The 20695-nt window shown below is 26.3% G+C and overlaps 3 protein-coding genes across 4 annotated transcripts; 1 reads left to right on the top strand and 2 right to left on the bottom strand.

The window, feature by feature from the left end:
• Nucleotides 1-1771: 1771 nt before the first annotated feature.
• On the bottom strand, nt 1772-7061 carry LOC114129868 (33 kDa inner dynein arm light chain, axonemal-like). The gene is made up of 5 exons (XM_027994722.2): nt 6777-7061; nt 5848-6127; nt 3965-4110; nt 3080-3277; nt 1772-1893 (listed from the first exon to the last, which is right to left on the bottom strand). Exons 1-5 carry the CDS (start codon nt 6873-6875, stop codon nt 1855-1857), a joined length of 762 nt encoding a protein of 253 aa, XP_027850523.1. The 5' UTR covers nt 6876-7061; the 3' UTR covers nt 1772-1854.
• A 3071-nt stretch (nt 7062-10132) lies between these two features.
• On the bottom strand, nt 10133-11646 carry LOC114129869 (histone H3.3A-like). The gene is made up of 3 exons (XM_027994723.2): nt 11276-11646; nt 10753-11041; nt 10133-10527 (listed from the first exon to the last, which is right to left on the bottom strand). Exons 2-3 carry the CDS (start codon nt 11032-11034, stop codon nt 10399-10401), a joined length of 411 nt encoding a protein of 136 aa, XP_027850524.1. The 5' UTR covers nt 11035-11041; nt 11276-11646; the 3' UTR covers nt 10133-10398.
• A 3871-nt stretch (nt 11647-15517) lies between these two features.
• LOC114129867 (protein TAPT1 homolog) lies at nt 15518-20256 on the top strand. 2 transcript variants are annotated; one of them, XM_050206126.1, is made up of 11 exons: nt 15518-16002; nt 17384-17535; nt 17663-17757; nt 17815-17986; nt 18062-18197; nt 18299-18396; nt 18466-18616; nt 18779-18948; nt 19023-19247; nt 19330-19464; nt 19553-20256. In XM_050206126.1, the coding sequence occupies exons 1-11, from the start codon at nt 15960-15962 to the stop codon at nt 19673-19675; spliced, it is 1500 nt and encodes a 499-aa protein (XP_050062083.1). In that variant the 5' UTR covers nt 15518-15959; the 3' UTR covers nt 19676-20256. The 2 variants fall into 2 exon arrangements, with proteins under 2 accessions (XP_050062083.1, XP_027850522.2); XM_027994721.2 differs by having other exon boundaries at nt 18770-18948; nt 19553-20255.
• Nucleotides 20257-20695: the final 439 nt, after the last annotated feature.

Genomic DNA, 20695 nt, shown 5'->3' with positions numbered 1-20695 from the left:
TGAAATATTTCTAATATGTAGTGGGTACCTATATAATTAAACGTAGTTTAATAAACACACGTACGCACGAGTTGGGGGTGGGGTGTATCAACATATATTTATATACATACATACGTTAATATGTTTATTTTTGAGAATTTTTAAGTTTCAGCAAGAAAAACTTATAAAGAATATTGTACTGAATTTTCAAACTTTTGTTATAAATATTTAAAGTTTTATGAATTTCGTATTGCTTACCTAAACATTGGGGATCCAATGTAGAATCTTCATCATGATTATAAATCGAAATAGTTTACAAAATATTTTTTTTTCAATTATTTTGTCCTCGGTTCTTTTACACTTATTAATAATACTTTAAGTATAATGTTAAAATATCATAATTATTAACTAATTAATAGCTTTTTACCATTTTGACTGTACATAAATTTCGTAGCAATTATTGGTTAAACAACATTTTATCACTGTCTCTAATGTACCTACGGTTAATGATTTTACGAGTGATTAAATTTACAGAACACGATGACACTTGGTTTACAGATTTAATTTGAAACTGACTTGAAAATACTTAGTTTATAGTTAAAATTAATATTTGAATTGAATATTTGTATGTAGGTTCCTTTTTTTTTAACCGGGACGAAATTGCTATAAAAAAAGGGTCTCAGGACGAAACTCGGATGCAGCCTAAAATATAGGACACTGATGACTGACCCATATTTATTTACTAGGTAATTAAAATATTGTTGATTGATGTAATATTACCGATAATAATAATTATAAAATCATAATATACCAGAAAAAATATTATGTACCTAAATATTTGACTATTTTTCCTTATTTTTATTGGAAATATTATATATATTTTTTGTTATTTTACTATTTTAGAGTATATTTGTGTTTTTTTTAGAATAATCTACCTACTTGCATATTTACTACATTTTTAATATCCCTAGTAATGAATTACATTAACATAGGTTAGGTTGAGACGTTATAAGACTCCACCCTATGAGTATGGAATGGTGAATTAAAAATATATAGTGGGTCTTTAATATTATTTTATTTATTACCTAATTATTAATTATTTTATTCTATTTTATTTACTATTATTCTAAGTTCTAACCTAGTATATACAAAGGTAATGTTTAGACATCAAATCAAATGTTATTTATACCATAACTTGATAAATAACAACACTCATAAAAATTAAAATAATTACACAAAAAGATTTGATGAACATAATATATTATATTATATTATAATATATTACATAATATATAATATCTTTATTGTTTATATTTAGTATTTATAGTTTATAGGCAATGGTTATGATATCATAACCCTTCAAAAAAAAAACCACCAATTATAGTCTGCAGAAGTGTTAAAAATTCATTTTACAATTCACAAATTTAAAGTAGTTAATGTTGGTACTGGATACATTTAAATTTTAGTTTTTTTTGTTTCATAAAAACAAAAAGTTTACAGTTTTTTACAGTTTTTAAAAAGTACAATTTCACAACACTGAATGAATCATAAATGCATTATTATAAATTGATTGTAAAAATGTATATTGTATATTATTTTATGAACTTATAAAATAACCGCTGGATATTTGTATTAAACCATTCATTCATTTCAAATCGAAAGTTGTAGCGATATATAGTTACAGAGTATAGACTTCAGTATATTATCTATCTATATATATATACATATCGAGAATTTATTTTATTATTTATGCGTTTACAATAATATGAAAATTATGCTTAACCATACTTCATCTTGTTCTTCTACACACCATATACTTATCATGTGCCATGCACCATGTAGGTAGGTGATGTTACTGCAACAACTGTTTTAGTTTTATACTCTTTTCGGTGAAATGATTGACTCTAATTGAATCTAAAAATACACGATATATTAAATTATTTTTATTAAATTTGATGTCAAAACCGTCTTATTGTAAAACAGGGTGAATCGGTGCATAGTATAAATAAGTAATTACCTACATAAAATCAATTTACATATTTAAAAATGTCAATGTAATAGTGAAATTCAAATACGCACAACTGTAAAAGTAAGCTTAATGTCTGCACGAATAATGTTTTAAAATTATAACAAAATAATTAACATTGTTATAAATTGTTAAAATAAGTAATTTCGCTCAAATTTGAACTTAAAATGTCTATACACATTACCTAATTGCTTTTATAATATATATATATTTATATTTTTTAAATGTTATGGTTTCAGTGTGTACTACTTATGACGAATCATATATTAGGTATTTAGGTATATTATATTTTTAAAATTTAGATATTAAACAAATATATATATAGGTTGAAAAACTTTTATAGAACTACATGTTGAATTACCAAATTAACTATATGTAAAAAATAAACATTTTTTATGAACTTCCGACTAAAAAATAATTTGTACATTTTTGAAATTTTGATTGTTATTTTTATGTGCGATACCTCTTGGACTATGCGTTTACTGCAGTAGGTAATGATTTTGGTACTGGGTCGTGCGGTTTATGTGTACAGTAGATGTACAGTAAATAATAAAAACCGCCGTATTTCAACGTGCAAGGTTGTTTTTAGAAAAATAATATGTGATATGATATTATTTAAAAATATATTTTAACATTGAATGATTGAAATACCTACATAATAGTATAATGTAGTCCATACTTGGAATACTTCACAATTATAATATAATATTATATTACATTAATATTGGTAGTATTATACTATATAATTATGCTTGTAATATAGGTACAATTTATAAAGGTATATACCTAGTCATTTTTTTCAAATTCACAATACGTGTAATTTATACATTTTGTTTAAAATAAGGATGTAATACCTATATTCCGTACAAAAATTATTTATGTATCTGCACGGGTGTGCTACGTGCTACCACGTTAGTGTAGATTATAATATATTGTGAGGATTGTCTCTATGGCCTGTCAGGGAAAACGAATTGCTAACTTACCTCTAAATAGCTCTCAGAACAGAGTTATCTTTAATTATTACATTTAAATTGTCCTGTATAAATTATATTACTATTTTATATTAGCTGTTACTTTAATTAATTGATTGGATTTTCTCAAAGATGCTATCTCTTCGGCTTGGCGTTTGATCGCTGCATCGCGCTGTTCGGCCGCGTCTCGTTCAAGTTTCTCTGTCATCAAATTAATTTCGGCCAGCTCGATCTCTAAATTTTCGTTTTCAGTAATCAGCTTTTTCGCTTTTATCGATAAATCGGATTTTTTGTGTTCCCGCTAAAGACAAAAACTAAATAAGTTGTCAAACTTGAGAAACTTATTTAAGTAATTATTTGAATTATCTGCATTCCCTATACTTTGATGACATTATACTCGTATCATACCCTTACGAGCATAACCTTCATACACTATGTTCACGCCTAAGGCAACTAAATAGGCAAACATTGAATAGCATTTCGATAATTTCCTCATTATGTGATTTAACAAGCTTAGTTCACTACTTTTAGCTATAATTTAATTTAACCATTTAAGTTAGTAGTTGTTGTATGACCTACAAAACCATTTAAATATTATAATATGTTAAATTGTGAAACTCTGATAATATTTGTTTACTATCATGGTTTTAATTTTAATTTTGATCAAAAAGATATGATGAATAATTGCAATTAATCATCGGGTTTTAAGTAGAACTTTACGACATTCTTCATACGCGCATAATATTATATTAATATGTATGTATAAAATGTAATTTAAAGTCATTATTTAAGATTTAACTAACTATTTATGATGTTTATTTAAGCTGCTTACACTTATAAACATATAAAATGTTTGGGTAGTAGAATTTCTTAATAGATAAGGTGGACTATTTTCAATAATAAATACACTTTGTGGCTCATGCAGAACATGTTCATTTCATGATATTTTACTTATTATAAACGTAAAATATAATATTAAGATACTTGCCCTTAATAACTTTCGAATTCCATTAGCTAATACGCTTTCGTACAGTTCTTTATAGGCATCAATGGTCATCTGAATTTCGTTCCGAATCTGAATCAACATGTGACCCCGTTCTGTACAATTTAACGTTACTTGTCTAATGACTTCATCTGTATAAACATGAATTCGATGAGCATTTATCAGTTATATGAAATAAAAGCCTACACATTTTGGAAATCATATGTTTAACTTGTACAGCGTTAGTCATTTTTTAACATGAATTAAATATTTTAAATTATTTTTCACCTAAAAAATTTCAAAATTAACGATGGGTATAAATGTTAAATCTCAACTAAAAAAGTTTTTATATACAATTTTATATCCACAATGTACGGTCAGAAAGAACCATATATGTATATAATTATGGTCGTTCTGAAATCCATATTTCACGTACCTATAAGTAGAATGCATATAAATACATATGGCAAACTTTAACACTAGAAATACACTGATTTAGAAAACATGAAATGGAGAGGGGGGCTTGCTTATATTATAAAAAGACAAAATATACAATTTTAGTAAATACATACGTATGCATATTAATTATATATAATATATAACGCGTTCAAAAGTGGGCTAAAGGCCTTAAGCCAGAATTCATATTGGCTAACACTGGCGATATAAGAGAGGTACATGACCTCTAATACATAAATATGTGTATCTCGTCCTCTGACTCTTTTGTTAAAACCAAATGATTTATTTGTTCAGACACCTACCTAAAGATTATTCATTTTTTTTCTAGTAGATTTTATTTAATATTTTTCGTAACTCAAATATTCTTACATTTAACATTTAAACAATTATACATACTATTTATTAATAGGTATAGACATATATTTTGATGATTGATAGTTTTGAATTATGATAGGTAATTGACAACTGATACTGAAATACAATTATACTAGACGTTTAGCTGATTGTTATTGATCATAATGGTTAAAATAAGCTTAAGATAAAAAGTCGTGAGGAAAATTGAAGCACAGCTCAAACAAATGGATAACAATTTCAAAATCATTAAGTGGCAAAAAAAAATTATAATACAATAGATTAAAAGTTGTAACTATTACCGATATGGCGATATCGAGTATTAAAAATCCCTTTCGATTTTTTCCCTGTAATAAAATGACCAATAGTAATTAGATAAGTAGTTATTAGCTTAAAATATGTTTGAAAAAGCTATTTTTTATTTAATAAAGATATCAAAAAGTTTAATAAAATAGATTAAACTATGTTACTATTGGTACCAAATCACTTAAGTACAATTTATTTTTGTAATACAAACTACAATATTCAATAATGATCTTCTATATACAATATTTTGGAGTTTTTTTTTATAACATTAATTTTTTTCGGTATTATAAAATAAATAAAATATCAACTGAGGGTACATTGTGTTCTACTATACCGTATTCAGATTATTCAGAACCATCGAACGTTGGAAATGTTAGGATATTATTTTTACTTTTTGAATTTTCGATCGATCTCACCTTCTACTGAGTACCTATCTAGCCACTCAATATGCAAGTTCAGCCCCATATTACGCACCACAAAAACTTAGAAATGGTACTTATATAATAATAGATAATGTTATACTTTACTTATAAATTATTATACTAACTTAAAACTAAACGGAGACTCTATTTATACTTTAATTTTTTTTTTTTTAATTTGAATTAATTGAAGTAAAAAAATAATTATTTCAATAATACGTTAAATACCTAATTATAATTAAATAAACTGTTCGTATCATTTGTTATACCCAACCAGTGTATTAATGTATCAAAAAAAAAATTAAATTAAGTCTATACATGTAAATGATATAAGTATCACAAATATTTCAAACTTACCGAAACATTGGCCGTATAATTCCTGCTTAATCGGGCAAATCCCAACTTCTTTAGCATTATATTGTCTCAAATATGTATCGAACTTCTCACTGAGTTTTTTCACATTTAATTCGGTAGCTGGTTTATTGGATATACATTGACGAAACGTTTTACCGTCCTTTTCCCATTCTCTAGGCGGTAATATGCTATTCAAAACGTCATCACAACTCTGTCGTTCGCATTCTTCGCCATCATCACCCGATTCCATTGAATGAGCATAATTCTTAACAGAACTTTTTTCCTAATAAAGTTATTTAATTTTTTTCATCTATATTGACCTTACAAAATAAATTTGAGTACCAGTTCTATAGAAAAAATATCTAGTAAACGGAAAAACAGACAGGAAAGAATACATATAATATTATAACATTATTTTATGCATTTAAAAAAGTTGTGTACCTATTCTTTTAGATTTTGAATAGAGGAATGCATTTATTGATTTTACAATGATATGTGTATTATTGTCTGTAATTCTGTATACACGATAACTTCTATCGAAATAATGTTTTAATTTAAAACTTCAGGGATGGTTTCCGGTAGCAAATTGAATATCCTTAAAACATTATAAAGATAAAAATTAACAAGTTTTCAGCAGTCTTCAAAAGAGTGGAGAAAAACCACAAATAATCTAACTCAAAACGAATCACTGTAAATACTTGAAATTTTTACTAAATATATTTAACATTATCTTTATCTAAGATTAGATTTTCAAAATATTCTAGCTTTTTGAGCTATTTATAGACAACTATTATATTTATATGTGTTTGAATAATAAGTAAATCAAAAACGTCTGAGTATTGGAAGGTTCTAAAATAATATTAAAATTATTTACGGTCTTGAGAAAAATATTTAACGGTACCTAAGACTAATTTAAAAAGAATAGTATTTACCTGTTTAGTTTGGTTATTATTAGCTATCAATATCGGTTTTTCATATTGTACCAAATTAACTTTGGATTGAAGTAATAATACATTTTCATCAACACTCATTTCAATACCTTCAACTACTAGGGAATTAATAATCTATCCTTGCCTAGTACCTATAATTGCAAAGAATAAAATATTATTTTATTTTTTAAACAAAAATGTTGATTTTTCTTATAAATTATATAAATATTATGTGAAAAAAATAAACGTTATGTCTATGTAATTTGCAATAAACAAGGAAATTGGTTTAAAATATAACATGCATAATGTCATAGAAACTATTGACTATAGAATAATAAATTCTATAATCAATAATAAAAATACATAGTAGCTATATCAATCATACCTACATTATTAGGTACATAATTATTAAATTATTAAATCACAGAATATCGATTTATCCTAAGGACTGAGTGTTTGGTTTGGGTACCATATTAATTAAGTGTTGTACCTATTAAATATAATAGGTTTTATTGGACAATTGTTATTTGATATAATGGTATCCCATATTGTTGTAATATTTGTATCACTTAAGTACCTAAAGTGAATATTCATAATACCGTATCTGTAATCATAGGCGCTCGGAAGGGAGGCAAGCTGGGGCATTTGCCCCCTCTGGCTTTTCAAAAATATGTTTTAAATTGAATTTTTAAAGATAAATTACTATTTATTATATAACAAATCCTAACATTGCCCCCTCCTAGAAAAATGTCTGCGGGCGCCTATGTCTGTAATTTCATCATTACCATTTGTATAATTTTGTCGCGGCTTATCATTATCCCGTCGATTTAACATTAATAGCTTCGCTAGCACCTTATTGTAATATTCACATGATATTCAAGATAACTTTTTATATAATATTTTACACAACAAGAGTTTACTTTTGCAGTTTTACCTACCTCTATTTAACGACACTAACAATGAAATTTGTACATTCAATAACAAACAGTAATATTCTAGATAATATTTGATCTTTTTTTTTAATAGTTATAGGTATTAGAATTATTAAAAATTATTTTTTTTATGATTACATTGACCTAATTTAATAATACAGTAAAGAAAGTCAATTAATTATGGATTAATATAAAGGAATGTGCTAATAAGTCAAATAGAAAATGGGAATTATAATATGACACAAAAATGAAAATCCAAAACATAAGTGCTTCTAAAAAATTAGATATTGAAGTTTTAATTTTTACAATTTAATACAATAAAGTATTTTAAGTCAATTTAGTTTTTACTCAAACATAGGTAGGTACAAACTTTATATTATTATTTATATTTTAATTGTGTCTCAGTGTAAAGCACTATTTATTTTAACATGATTTTTTATTTTCTATAGAATACATAATAAAGGTCTCGGTTTTTATTATTGGTTTGGCTTATACGTGATTTCAGGACATAGGTTATCCTATTGTAGTTACTATATCCTATAACTTCTTATAATAATAACAACTAAGGTAACTAAGTAAAAAAATAATTTAATTAAATTCCAAATTCGTGGTTACGAATTTCAACTTCGTGGTTTTATTAATGGTTACTAAATCTTAGAACCAATTTAAAATAAAAAATCTTAGATTGTGGTGCCGGTGTAACGTACCTAAATAAAATAAGATATAAATATGTAAATGTTAAAATGATTTTATAAGCAAAATATTTAAATTAAATATTAAGTTTACAAATATTTTACTATATGTATTGATGATTTTAACTCAATAATAATTAATACAATGTTTACATGTTAATAAAATGTATTAAAAAAAATATATTTATACATCACACAAATATTAACTACATTACACTATAAGTTTAAACCAAAAATGCTTTTGATATAAACGTAGATTATACGAACTGTGTTCATAGGGTTATTGTGATATTTTATAACAAAAGTAAGATCAATCTACCGATACAGTAGATTGAACAAATACACTTTAAAACAATTCCAATTAATTACTCATCTCTTTGAAATATATCACTTTCATTACATTACTCAATGATGAAATAATCTTTTTGAATCTACCTACTATGCAATAGTGACTACTTTAATTTATTATTGTGTATATAATTCATTAATTTATTTAATATTCTAGATAACTTATTTTTAATTAATAATAATCAAATTTCTAATATTTATTTAGTGATACTAACTAATTGCTTAAAACTAAAAGGTCAACTATAGGTTATATTAATCATTATTTATACAGTAATTGATAAGTGTAGTAAAAATTAAAATATAATATACTTAAATTAAACATGATTACTAATTTAATATTTTATGATCTTGCTCATAACCTGATATAACATTTTTATTCAAACATACTCAAATATCTAAACCCTAAATAATCGAGACAATAATACTTTTAATAAAAAATGAAAATCGTTTAGAGAAATGTTCAAAAGATATACCAAAGATTTAATATATATTTTACAGAGGTATTGGATTAATTAATGCATTTATTTGATTTATTAAATGTTCGATACACTTAATTTTTAACCAGTAGACAGCATACTATATTAAAATATTAGTATTACATAGTCTGTATAGCACTTAATTTTGATGTATCAATTTATAAATAATCAATATTAATCTTATAATTTCATTATAATATGTTTAAACTATGAATTTATTTATCATAGTTTTGTAATGTTTATAGTTTATACTATACATATCATTATGTACTAGTAACATATATTATAAATGTATATACCATTTAACAGAAAAATCCAAAACAGCAAGGTTTGAATATAGAATATTTAAGGAAAGATATAATTAAATATGTATATCAGATTATTATATATTAATAAATGACATGTATTTTAAAAAATGTATGTTAAATACTTTTAAATACAGAACAAAATTATTATTATAAATGAAAAAAAGGATTGATTTACATAACTTGATTCTTAAGAAAACATAAAAAAAAAAGTTTAAAGTTTAAACAATTTAAAGTTTTGATATTTTATACAACTATACTCACTTAAAAATTAAAACATAAATAAACGCCTATTTTATGTCTAAGATAATATTCATACCTTAAATTTTGATTATAGGTTAAATGACAATATGAAAGCTAAAAGCATAAAATGAATTCTGCTGAGTACAAATTTTCCATGACGTACATTAGTAAGACCAAGACAAAGTATGTAGATACATACAACATCCTCTTAAGCAAAAGAATTACTTATTACAATTAAATAATATGTAACTTAATATTGTTTAAATTGTACGGATAATGAATTTTAACATATAATTTAATTAGTTGCATATTTGTTCAAAATGCAGTAAGTATTTTAAATAGGTTAAAAAATGACTGAATGAATTGTAATATGACATTTGCATTATTTAATATAAAGTTAAATAATTTAACATGCTTATATTATTATTCAAAACAATTGTTTCTTTAAATGAACTTTTAATTAAATAGGTATAAAAAAAAATTAAGGATTTCTACACACTAATATTACACCCACTCATATTGATATATATGTTTATTTATTAAAAAAAGAAAAGATATGAACTAATTAAACGTAAAAATATGGTCTAGAAAAATTGTCAAATGAAAAAAATTATACTTAAGAAGATGAATTAGGCTCGTTCACCACGGATACGTCTAGCCAACTGAATGTCTTTAGGCATAATGGTAACACGTTTGGCATGAATAGCGCATAAGTTGGTGTCTTCAAACAAACCAATCAAGTATGCTTCACTGGCTTCCTAAAATAAATCCAATTTATAATATTAGAAAACATATGATAAATTTAGTTAATGAAATGTCAGAAATATCACATACTAAAAGAATTATTAATATGAAATTATTATACATCAACAATAATGATTGAAAACTATATAAATCATTAAATTTAAACTAAAATTAGGAATATAGATTATTAAAACTATGGTAAACCTATAATTTAAACAAAGTGTATAAAGTAATGATACCTGCAAAGCTCCAATAGCTGCACTTTGGAAACGCAAGTCTGTTTTGAAATCTTGGGCAATTTCTCTGACCAAACGTTGGAAAGGCAATTTGCGGATCAGCAACTCGGTAGACTTTTGATAACGACGAATCTCACGGAGAGCGACAGTACCAGGACGATAACGATGAGGCTTCTTTACTCCACCTGTTGAGGCTGCGGTTTTGCGGGCGGCTTTAGTGGCCAACTGTTTACGCGGAGCCTTTCCTCCGGTAGATTTACGAGCAGTCTGCTTAGTACGAGCCATAATTCAACTAAAAAATTCCAAAATCAAAACAATATGTATTCAAGCAAACAAATCATCAACACACGAGAGGTCAAGATCAGCGTTCGACTGAAAACCAAAAGCCGTGACGGATAGGTGAGCACTGAAAATAAAAACAAGACTGAGCGTTTGGCAAACCAAAAACGTCGTGTATATTAGAAAGACTACCTACGCGTTGCAGAGAAATACATTGCGTGAGATTTACGGATTCAGCGGTACTTACTACGCGTCAGCAGTGTGTGATCAAATCAAAACACAAAACAAGCCGCTGCTGAATGATGAACGTGAGATCGAAGACGGAGTACAACACGAAAATGAACCGAACAGTGTACAGCGATTACACAGTGACAAATAATTGACAACGACGACGATTCGTTTCGAAGAGGTCGACGTCGACTGTCGGACGTTGACGTCATTAATCACGGCAGTCGGCAGTAGCAGTCTGCTGACGGGTAATAGACAACAGTAACGAGGCCGCCAATTGGCCGTTGCCTAGAGCGTTTAACATTAAATAAATGCGACTGCGATTGGACCATGACAAATTAAATTATTTAATATAATTAAATTTAATTTGTCATGGATTGGACTTTATCTAAAAATGAATAACATAAAAGCATGCTGACGTGGTTAATTATTTATCAATTACACATTTACATTTTACATTTACACGTCATTACAATGACAAACCGACAAGATAATATTATTATATCAAAATGTCAAATACCTATACCCTTAGATCATATATTTTATCATCGTAATATAGTCTATCGTGGGTCACATTAATATTTAAATTGACTGTGCGTACGAGACATAAGTTATTTAACGAACATCAATAAAAAAATGTTTAATTGTTACGTTAAAAAGTTTGATGCGGGGTTGGTCGGTGTATCATAACATCGTTCTAGTCGTTCTGTGTATGAAAAAAAATCGTATCGACTTTATTGACTTTGTAATCATTGAGGTCGAAGCTGACGCCACTGTTTTCGTGTTGTGGGATGACACTATGACAGATTGACAAATGTGTGTGACGAGTGTGTTCGTTCAGATCATATTGTGTCCGTGTGAATGTGTTCTCTAATATTTTCATTTCATTCTAAACACCAAAATATTAAATTATTGTAAAAATTTTGCAAAGCACACTTGTTTATAAATGCATCCTAAGTTTACTGTTTCTATAAAAATAATACATTTCACAGAGCTCATAAGTTCTGCAGTATTTCAATTATTATAATGTATTGATAATTGTTTTTCATTAGGTACCTACCTACTCATAAGAATAGCAATATAAATAGGTTACACAAATGTGTTTTATAGATTCTCTTAAACTCTTGATTATTTTCTTTATTTAAGGTCCTTATTTAAAGTTCTTAGATTACAAAAATTATGGTCTATTAAACAAATGTATAACAATTTCGATCAAAAATTATATTGAAGTGATTAAAAGCAATCCCAAGAAAACCTAATTAGTTCATGAAACAAGTAATAATGAATAACATTAAAAGACAATCTTTAAAATCTGAAATAAAAGAAACTAATGGGTTATTTTTAAGACAGTATAATAAAATGTCCTTGTTAAAAAATACTATAAATCCACAATTTAAGTCTATGACTTAGAAAATTATAAAATAATAAGTTATATCATTGAAAATTCAAATTGTTGTACTTTTAAAAATGAACACTTTAAGTTTATGAATATTGGTCATTCGAAATACAAAGACAATGTAATTTTAATTAAAGAGCATTTAAGAAACAAGATAATTTTTACTCCATATACTTATTCAGTTATCTTGTCTAAGTATAATGTATATATATGATAAAAAAATTAAACCTCAAAATGATATTGAAGCATTATTAATGAAAAAAAAATTATGATTTATGTTGCAGTAATAAAGTTAATATTGTACCTTAAAAACTTTAAGTTAAATTTTAAATTACTTATTATTATATTTTAAACTTTATACTTATTAGTAATTACAAAATTTAATTTTTACTTAAGATATTATAGTTATGTTAAAAATATTTTTGTTATATATGACTATATGAGTACCTATATTAAGTGTATTATATTTATTATACTGTTTATAATACAGGTAATACATTATAATATAATGTATGAAGTATTACAAAATACCTATGAGATGATAAGTCACTGTACATTTAAATAAAATGTGTAAATATTATATAATGTTTCCTGATTTCTGGGGCAAAGTGACTTAGACAGTGGTGTCATACTTGTAATGCCATACATTAAAGAAGATCTAACTCTTTTATTTTTTTTTAAAGTTATATGTAATTAATAAGCCTTCAATTTGTATCTGCTAATCTATTTAACAACATATACATATTTTTTTATTTTAAAGCTTTATTGTGTTTTGGAATATAACATAGGTACACAGTTAAACTAGAAATTTATAAACAGTTAGGTACTATTAAATACAAAATTGCTTATTATATAACATTTCTATTATGTTATTTTTTATTTTTCATAGCATAATTTTACATGACCCTCAAGTCATTATGTATAAACACATCATATATTAATAGGTACCTACATCAATTATATGTAGTTTATAATAAGATATTGAGTGGTGTTAGTGTGTTATGACCAGCTTCTGAATGTTATGAATATCTTTAACCGTCTGCTGAGCTCTTGTCTTGGTATCCCTCTGATCACAAAGAATGGATGTCGTGATTATGACGAAGATTCTACTACACGAGTGTGGTTCTTGTAACATGTTTACAAATGCTTGTCGACTCCTACCCTTATTCGTGGGATAGGTCATAGCCCATAGGTATTGACTTTTTACAAGAAGAGACTTGTGATTTTACTTTAATGATTAAATTAAATATAATACAATATTCACACTCTTCGTCCTAGCCTCGCATGCTTATGTTAGGTAATTGATTTAATCAAATGTGTCGCAATACCGTACGACGTGTGTTTTAGATATTTAATTTAGGTATATAATATATAAATATATAATCACAGGGTCCGTAATACGCACATTAAAATGTTATTTTTTCATCCGTGTTACCAATTATTACCTAGTTGTTATTAGAAATTAGTATTTTAGTGAATAGTTGTTGTAGTAAGACGGTATTACAATGAAAAAATGTTTCGTTTTTATTGGTTCACACTTTATGTGTTATTTTTGTTGTCCAGAATCAAAAAAAAAAAAATAACATTCCGGTTTTTCAATAAAAGTAAAGAAAAAAAATGCTGACAAATTATCAAAAAAAAAAGGCAACGCTAGGTGAGACGGAGTTAGGTAAAATTAATGTATCAGAAATATTATCTATACACCAAATTAGAGAATCAAAATTATTATTTATCCACACGCGCTACGGCTTAATGTTAGAGGATGTTAGCAATTTAGCATAGGCATTAGGCAGCCTAATTTAACACGGATGCCATTTGTATGGGCGACGAAGTGCACGGGGATAATTAGTATAAGTATATTATAATAATACAAAAGAATTTTGGCGATTAATGATAAACCCACATTCCACACGGTATCCATTAAAGGAGAAATAACTTTCGATATTAGCGCGAAATCAAAATATATATTCTAATAACAATGAAGTATCGCGATTAACGCTCAATGCTCTATGTACATAAATAATAAAAGGTTTATATTTTGCGGTTTCGCCGTGCAGAGGAACCGCGATAGTGTGACACGAGTCTTATTACCCTAATTACTACCTAATGAAGTTGGGAACTCGCAACCGTGATGTACAGAGCCGATAGGCGAGGTATCGGACTACCGTGTTTTAGGATTTTTAACGTTTGATTACAGCTACAACCGCTGATGTCCATACTCATTAATACAAAAAAAAATAAAATTACAGACTAACTCTCATTACTGGCACATATTTTGAGCGACCCACTAAGATTTTTTTTTGTAGTTCGCTCGTTTGCTGGCAAAGATTCGTTTATATTATTTCAAATAGCAAAATGGTTAAAGGTGGCGATTTGCGCACAGTATGCAAACAATATAAACAATAATTGAAAAGAAGAAAAAAAATCACAACTTTTAACATGGATATAAAGGCGTTTAGAAAAATAATATATAGTAGGTATAATGTAAAATGCATTTGTACAATGGCTATAAAAACGATACCATACTAATACAAAGTAAACGTTCTATATAAAAATAGTTCACTAAAATCAATGATAAATGATGATAATGCGTGCTCGGGTACGTAGTGTGTGTGACAAGACGTGTACCTATACTGTTAATTGTATAATAAGCACGGACTAAGATAATTTATATAATATCTTATTATAAATTATAATATAATATCTTAGTCCGTGATAATAAGCGTATTGGCGTGTGCCGCCGTGCCGATTGTCGCGCGCCGGAGTGGCAGTTATTGAGTCATATATCTACCTAATTTTAATAATATTAACTAAAAAGTTTTGCATTTTTGATTTTATCATAAGTAATTGAAATATGGATATTTCGAATAAAAATAATAATCAATGTTTATCACTATTATTTAGAATTTGTCATTTACCGCGTAAATACAAGACGTATACTAGATGGGCATCAGACAATGGTAGAGACTATAGAGAAGCCAGCCCCTTTATATTATCAATTATGATAATCGGTTCTTCATGGGCATTGGACGTGCGCTGTGCGATATTCTACTTTTTGTGCAACAGGTCGCGACACGGTCGAACACAACGGTGATAATGGTGATAGCCGATAGGTGACAATTACGATTTATGACACGAGTACACGACAACGCTCGACCGTGCGATGTCACTTGTCACTATTGACTATTAGGTGTCATTTAGAGTATTGGAGGTGGTCCAAAGTAACTTGTCTTCGTCGTCTGTTGTCTGATTGCGTTAAGCACCTTAAGTTTCAGAGGGACTGTGAGTGTTCATCAGGTTTCTCGGAATGGACAAAGTCGAAATTGCTACCAAAAAGTCTTCCAATTTGGGTACGTGTCCACTTACCTACTATTCGAACAGATATGGTTAGAGATACTTGTTTGTAATGCTTGTACTTTATGATTTCCAGTAAACTGTATTCGTTTACATACTCTGTCAATCATTTTAATTTTGGAGGCTCAGTACAATTTTTGAATGCTCCTGAAACACCTAGGTTCTAAAAAACTATAAATACTTTATGTCACAATCCTTAATTCTATATTATTCTAAATTTCTATTCAGTTAAAGAATATATTCATTCTCGAACATTGAACTACACCAGCAGTTCTCAAACTGTGCTCCGCTGGCACATCTGAATTAAGTACATATATTATTCTTCATTAAATTGTTACAAGTTACATTTATATTGTATAAAGTTTGTATGTTAGTAATTTATTGATCCATAATTGTGGGAGTTGTAAAATTGGTATTTCAAGTTTTTGGGGCTCCGTGAATGTTTTTGGCATATCCAAAAAAAAGTTTGAGAATCGCTGAACTACACAAACTGTGGTAGTAATTAATTTGCTAGTGACTACAATAATCTTTAACTGTATAAGACAGTTGGGTTTGATGTGTTGTACTAGAGTATTATACAATTTTAATTTTTCATGATACCTAGAAAATTTGTTTTTGTTATTAATTTAATAAATTTTTATTGTTAACTAAATTAGCTTTAATTTTAATTAATCGATAAGTTCTTAAGTCTTGCTAACCACTATCATCTCGTATGGTCATATACTTAGTGACCATTTTGTCTTAATATATTATAATGTTTTTAAATAAGTTTATTCATAATACAATAGATAACAATAGGTAATTTGATCGTGATTAAATTACTTTATTTCTTGCTTATGTACAACAAATATATTTGAAATGTTTCATATATAATATAAAATCAATTGTTAATACATTTCATTTTTCAAAGAATAAGATGTTCAAACAATTTGATCACATAAATTTCTTTTTCTTCACTGTCTATTTAAATTATTTGTAGATTTTGGCTATGTTTCCAAACTTCATCATCTATATCTGGTATAATGTATAGAAACTAAAAATTATTTGTTTAGCTAAACAATTTTCAGATTTCTGAACTATAATATATATTACAGATTTGATGTATTATTATTTATTGTTTACTGTCTATACTCTGCTGGTAGTTGAATAGACTTATAATCAAACATTATTTAAAAATGTTTTGTACAAGATACCTAAATATTAATCTTGAAGGTAAAGACTTGGAATAAGAAGTTTTACTCTTTTTTACATTATGAATGTAATTAGGTAGTTAAATAAATCACTTCAATATGAATTTTAATGCTATATTGAATGAAAACGAATACTCTTTAGTATTTATCTAATTATTTCTATAAATGATCATAATTTTTTTTTTAGGAACTTTATGGGATTTTATCCTTATAGAATTTAATCGCGGATATTCTTTAGAAAATGATGAAAAAGAATTTTCAGATAGGAGAGAAAAAGTTTATACTTTCATGAAAGTACCCTTAGAAGTAGAACGATTTATCTTCTATGGCATTTGTCAGGTATGCAATAGTCTCAATAAGTGTTTAAATTAAACATAGGGAATAACATATTACATAACTTATCTTGAAAATTACCTTGCAAGTTACAATCTATTATAAATTTAAAGTTCATGTGTTGTAATTTTAGTGTGCAGATTCATTCCTGTTTGTTTATACATTTTTACCATTGCGAGTATTTGTAGCATTAAAATCATTGATTTGTAGTTCCTTATCAAAATTTAAGTAAGTATTTTACAAACTGCCAATCATTTGAAATTCATTGTTAATTTTTTCTATTAGGGACAAACATAATAAAATTCAATTAACTGCTGCGGAGATTTGTGACTTACTAAAGATGGCTGTACTAATAATATGTTTTATGATGTTAGTACCATTGGATACGTCAATGATATATCATTTAATTAAAAGGCAATCGGTTATTAAGTTGTATATATTTTTTAACATGTTAGAGGTAACTATCAAGTATATTTTAATTTTACATTTACTACATTTTATTTAAATAATAAAATATTTTTTTTAATTTTAGGTTGGAGACAGGTTATTATCACCATTTGGCCAAGACATTTTGGATGCATTATATTGGACCGCTACTGAACCTAATACTAGTCAGCGTAAACATTTTGGTGTCTTACTACATTTTATTATTGCTGTGTTATATGTCTGTATCCTTTTAATTAATATTTAAGGTATTTTAATACAATAAAACTAGCTGTAATATAAGTCCTAAAGGATAAAACCAATTTTCCTCAATATATAATATTAGTGTTACATAGTATACTTGTATTATGTCAAACTACCATATTGAACGTTGCTATTAATTCAAGGCACAAGGCATTACTACCTATCATGATGTCCAATAATGTAATGGGTTTCCATATTTTATTGTAAATACAATATTGTACTTAAAAATTATTTTTTTATTGATACTAGTTTATAGAATTTAATGGAAACGTGTTTAAAAAATTCAATAAAAAAACTTTGTTCGAATTATCATGCAGTGATGTCCGTGAACGATTTCATCTATTCATATTATTGTTAATGGTTGTAGTGCAGACAATTAAAGAATATAAATGGACTAGTGGTTAGTATTTATTTAACTAAACCAAATCAAATAATATTATAATGTATCATTTTAATTTTAAATTATGTTTATGTCTGTAAAATTTATATAGGTTCTGTTATTTTGATTATGTATTGTCTGTTAAATTAAAAAAAAAAAATTATATTTTATAAGTGTTTACAGAATCATTTTGCGAGTTAATGCTCAACTGCATGTATATTTTGGTATTGGAAATGATAATTGATTGGTTGAAACATGCGTTCATCACTAAGTTTAATGAAATAAATTTGTCAGTCTACAATGACTTTATATTGGACTTTGCTAATGACACTGTACAATCATATTATAAAAAAGTAAACATTCATGGTTATTAATAATGTTCCTGGTTTGTGAATAAACTAAAAAAAAAAATCATTTTGTCTTACAGGCATTCAGTGATCACTCGGATTTAATTGCAAGACGAATGGGTTTAATCCCAATTCCACTCGGAGTAGTTATAACTAAGGTTTTAACTAGATGTGTGCCTTTTGATGAACTATTAATGTCTATAATTATTTTATTGTCTATATTTACTTGTCTATTCACATTGAAAATTGTTAATCTTGTATATATATTAGGAACAGCCTCTAAGTTGATAGACCTTCACAAAACGGTATGTGAATATTTTAATTTACATTATGTTTAATGAAATTATTAATTCACATGCATTATAACTCATATGATTTTATTTTTAGCCTTTGTTAAAAAATAATTTCATCATGAATGACATAGTGAATACTACAATAAGACCACAAAACAAAGACAATAAACCTTCGCTATTGGTTGAAGTGCCGCCATTGGAACATTTACCAATTATTATGAATAGTAATGTAAGTATGAAAAATAATTTTTTTTAAAGCTTATTATTTCATTAATAAATTTTAAAAATAAATTTCAATTTTTTTACGTGATTAATAGGTAGATATACAGGACTCATGCCTTGATACACAAGTAATAGAAGACATTAAGAAATCAGATTTGTCACTCAGCGATTCAAACTTAACCATGGCACTTAATCCTAATATATTAAGTACAAAATGAAGTTGAACAATCATTGAAATATATAAGGTGATTTTTTTATTGAAATACACTCATTATTTCAAAATCTATTAATGTTTTCAAAAATATTTTTTCTTTCATTATCTTTAAATAAAATAAAAAATTTTTTAAACAAAATTATACATTTTGAAGTTGTTACTTTTTTCATTGACGACACATTTTTAATTCCATAATCTGAAACAGAATATTTTCCAGAGTATATCAATAGGTTATATAATATATATATAGATTGAAATTCAGATGAGTTGTTAATGAGTAATAAGTATTTAAAGTTTAAGAGAGTGTATTGGAGAGGTATGGGAATACCCTGTAAAATATTGGTTTATTATTATACTTACCTATTTTTAAAAAATAAATTATATTATGACTCATAACTACTTGTCCGAATTTCGATTTTTATGTAATGAAATATAACAAAAAATAATCTCCTACAGAATTAAAAATTAAAAATGTGTATAAATAAAATTTAACATTCAATAAAGTAAAGACTAACAAAATATATTTTTTTTAAATGTTATTTTATTTTGACTAAAAATTATGTAAAACAATTTTTTTCTTTACTTTAAAACTAATAGTTTTTGAAGTGATGAGTGATGTTTGATAAAAGAAGTTTCCTGTATATATAAAAAAATTTATATTTTCATATTATAGTATTCTATGTTAAAACAAGACTAAAAAATTATGTTATTGTTTTTAAATTATTAATATATTTATAGATAATAGAACAATTTACTAATTTTGTAATTTGTGTAATATAAGTATAATATTATTTTAATATGGTATCCAAAATTCTTATCAACTAACTATGTTACTATGCACATTTGTGATCAGTTTGGTTTCATAATGTTATGTTTTATTGTATAAGTGTGCCATAATAAATGGATAGATTTGAATCAGGTGTTACTCACTCATGGGAGAGAGTAGAGGAATGGACTTATGATCAATTTTTTAATTGACCAATATAGTTTCAGTTGTGATTATGTATTGGTCAAGGACATACCA

Source organism: Aphis gossypii, chromosome X, assembly GCF_020184175.1.
Source record: "Aphis gossypii isolate Hap1 chromosome X, ASM2018417v2, whole genome shotgun sequence".
NCBI lineage: Eukaryota > Metazoa > Arthropoda > Insecta > Hemiptera > Aphididae > Aphis > Aphis gossypii.
Note: the sequence above shows the minus strand (reverse complement) of the source record. Positions and strands in the feature narration are given on the sequence as shown.